The sequence below is a fragment of the Nematolebias whitei genome, chromosome 19 (assembly GCF_014905685.2).
Source record: "Nematolebias whitei isolate Nwh7 chromosome 19, NemWhi1, whole genome shotgun sequence".
Classification (NCBI taxonomy): domain Eukaryota; kingdom Metazoa; phylum Chordata; class Actinopteri; order Cyprinodontiformes; family Rivulidae; genus Nematolebias; species Nematolebias whitei.
The window spans coordinates 17,820,942-17,824,565 of NC_056516.1; the positions used below are offsets into that span (position 1 = coordinate 17,820,942).

General features: G+C 37.4%; 1 protein-coding gene across 1 annotated transcript in view; it reads right to left on the reverse strand.

Annotated features, from left to right (window-relative positions):
- Positions 1-3,624, reverse strand: part of LOC119426090 (thrombospondin type-1 domain-containing protein 7A) — a 124,860-nt gene that overhangs the window by 67,893 nt on the left and 53,343 nt on the right. The window contains exon 3 of the mRNA XM_037693650.1: positions 2,285-2,533. Within this exon, the coding sequence (XP_037549578.1) occupies positions 2,285-2,533 (249 nt within the window). The remainder of the gene's footprint in view (positions 1-2,284; positions 2,534-3,624) is intronic.

A 3,624-nucleotide genomic window follows, 5' to 3' on the forward strand; every position in this document is an offset into this window, starting at 1 on the left:
ATGTATGTATGTATGTATGTATGTATGTATGTATGTATGTATGTATGCATGTATGCATGTATGCATGTATGCATGTATGCATGTATGCATGGATGCATGGATGCATGGATGTATGGATGGATGGATGGATGGAGATAGGATAAGTACTTTATTGATCCCACAGGAAATCCTGAATCATTGAAAATGATCAAGGATGAACAGCCACTGATCAGAGTCAGAGTTTCTTTATTGTCGTTCGCACCTCATGTGGTACATGTGGTGGAGCGAAATTATGTTCACAAGGTCCCAGTTACATCCAACAATAAAATGTATAAGAAAAACAGTAATAACATCTAAGATATGAACTAAGAAAAACATCAACCAAATATACACTAAGCACTCATAACACAAAAAAACATTGAACATCAGCACAAACATGAACATGAGTCCACGAGCAGATGTGCACGCACGAACACACCAACATTGAAACAGATCAGCAGCAACACGAAACAGATCAGCAGCAACACGATATGGTCCTTCACAGTGATTATTCTAGTCAGAGACTCATGAGTCTAACAGCCTCAGGGTAGAAGCTGCTCCTCAGTCCAGTGGTTCCACACCCAATGCCCCTCAACGTCAATGTCCTGATGTAGGTAAAGGAGGAATAAATAAAACAAGTTCTTACTGAATGAATCAAAGTTGATGCTTTTAGTTTGTCTATTTAAAGAATGGATTTATATCACTACAACAAACTTCTAAAGGTTTTGAATTATTTTTAATGAACAGTGATAAACAGGCTCTCAGGAGTGAGTAGAGTGGCCTCCAGTAAAAGTTCAGTTCAAGGCAAATGGCCTTTGTTTTCAATTTTAAGAGAGCTTCACTTCTTGTTAGTCTTTATTGAGCTTTAACACATGAGAGATGTTTTGATCACATGCAAGGGAGCATGAATTGGTGTGAAACTGTTTGTGGATTAGACTTCAAGTACATTATATTTGGTGGAACATAGAATGCAAAGGTTTACCTATTGGCAAGACTGATTGAGCTGCCATGAACCTATACAATTATGAGATAATACATTTTTTTTAGGTGCATCATATATTAATTATTTGTGCCAATATTGTCGGATTAATTTATTTAACAAATAAAAGGCCTGAATGCAGGTTTGTTTCTACAGCTATAAAAATAGCAGAAAATTTTTAGTGTATCTAATAAGGTTGAGTCAGGTCCTCTAGAAGGATTCTTCTTTATCGTTTTCAACAAAAAAATAATCCGTCCAGATGATCTGACTCAATTTTGTTAGATTTTACTACATGGATTATTGAAGATGCATCAGGACATTTAAAATGTGTAATTGTGTTTGAGGATAAACAAAAAAAATCAGCTCTATTCACGTTTGTTAATGTTTTCTAAAACCTTGAGCACATCTTATTCAAGTATATAGATTTACCTACAAAATACTATACTGTATATCTGAGTCTGCAAGTCACAGAATTTCCACAGTTGATTAAAAAGTGAGCATCCAATTGTTTTGTTTTGTTTTAATTGTTGAAGTTTTGTGTAGTATAATCATTCATCTAACCCTGGAAAAAGAGCAATTGAAAATAATCTTTACCAGCCTGAAACTAATATACAATTCATGCCCCTGATGAGTGGACATAAACTTCTAACCACTTCTGTAGACTGAGGATTTTGCTCCTGCAGTCCAGGAAGCAGCTTTACAAAATACAAAGCGTCTATAGTTTTCTCTGGTTAGTCAATCAGGACAAACTGTCCAAGAGACAAGATGACATTAAAATCTGCTACATTGTTCCAGACTTGTGCGCAAGAAAGAAATTATTTTTCCATCCATCCATTATTTTACCTGCTTCTTCCTTTTTTAGGTCGCAGGGGTCACTGGTGCCCATATCCAGCTTTCAGTGTGCGAGAGGTAGGGACAATTTAGAGTCGCCAATCAACCTAACATGCATGTTTTTGGTCTGTGGGAGGAAACCGGAGTACCCAGAGAAAACCTGTATGCACAGAGTGAACATGCAAACTCCACTCAGAAATGTCCCAGAACCAGGATTTGAACCAGGGCAACCTGCTCGCTGAGAGGCAGCAGCTCTACCATTTGTGCCATCGTGCGGCCCACCATGTACAGGAACAGTTTTGTGATGTGGTTTAACAATGTTGGAAAACTAAAATGGGTATGCAAGCAGAACTTGTCTCAAAAAGTTTTATTTTCAAATGATACTTTGATGGCTACGCTCAAAGTAACCATTACAACAAGGTTAGTCTACTGCTAGCAGCTTTGTTTGATACTCACACAATGCATGCTGGGACTGCATCCCCCAAGGGGCTGCATGCTTCCCTCTCCTCTAACTCTGGGCAATCTTTTCCTCCACCAATAGGAAACTGGCTCACTCCTCTGGTGCGACTGCGCTCCCCCTTGGGTCCATTGGGGTCGTAGCAGTCTTTGGAACAAGCTGACCATTCGGACCACTCGGTCACATCACAGTCTTTGGGAGCCACACAGGCCTGGAAGGTCACGGGAAGGGCTTCCTGAGAGCAGAAGCTGCATAAACAAACAAACAAATAAATAAAAAAGTTAAGAGTGTTCTTGTTGTGTCTGCTGATTGTGCTGCCTTCTTAGGTTCTCTTTAGTCCAAATGAAAACTTTAATTAAATGGTCACACAGAAGAGGAAGAGTGACCAACAGACAATGGCATGCATAAGTAAAATTTAAATTTATTGCTAACAACATGAAATATAATTAAGTTTAAATATTAAGCACATTAATGTCTGATATCCTGGAGAATAAGTACCTTTGATTTTTTTACATATTCTAAAGAAAAGTCAATTTTACATTTCTTCAATAATTTCATGTTACAGCCAAAATGTCAGGAAATCATATTTATCTGTATGGAGTGTCTAGATTTGGGTTTAAACAATAATTCTATCTGACCGATATAAGAAGAAGAAAGCATAAATATAAGTAAGTGTTTCTACAATTTGAAAAAAGATGTTGCAATATGGCCAACCAAGTATAGTTTTAATGTAAAATATTCTTTGTCCATTGTTTTATGTAGTAAACTACCTACCAGATGTGAAAATGTTTCGCTGAGTTTTAAATCTACTAACTAACCAAGTAGTATGGAGTCATAAATTATTTCTTTCAAAACAATAAGATATTTAAGATCATCCCGTTATAGTGTGTTTAGAAGTCGCCTTGGTAACTACTATTTGCTTTAAAAGCACAGCAAAGACACAAAATATAACATTGCATCTGGTTTATCTGGAGCAGAGAAAAACAACGATTACTCTGGCATTTGTGCTGTTTTAAAAAAAAAACTGCTGTTTTGACTTTCCTGTCCAAATTCAAAGTCTGAATATGAGAAGACTATGACCTATAGTGTTTCTAGCATCCCAAAATACTGCTACCACCACCTTGTCTGAAACCTCTGAAAAAAGAATGACAACCCTGCTCTGCTCACGATGCAGCTTTGAGCTAGAACTCCAGCACGACTACACTGTCACAAGCATCACATCTGCATTAGGCTGCTTCAAGTACCACATCTGTACTAGGCTGCTTCAAGTATCACATCTGTACTAGACTGCATCAAGTATCACATCTGTACTAGGCTGCTTCAAGTATCACATCTGTAC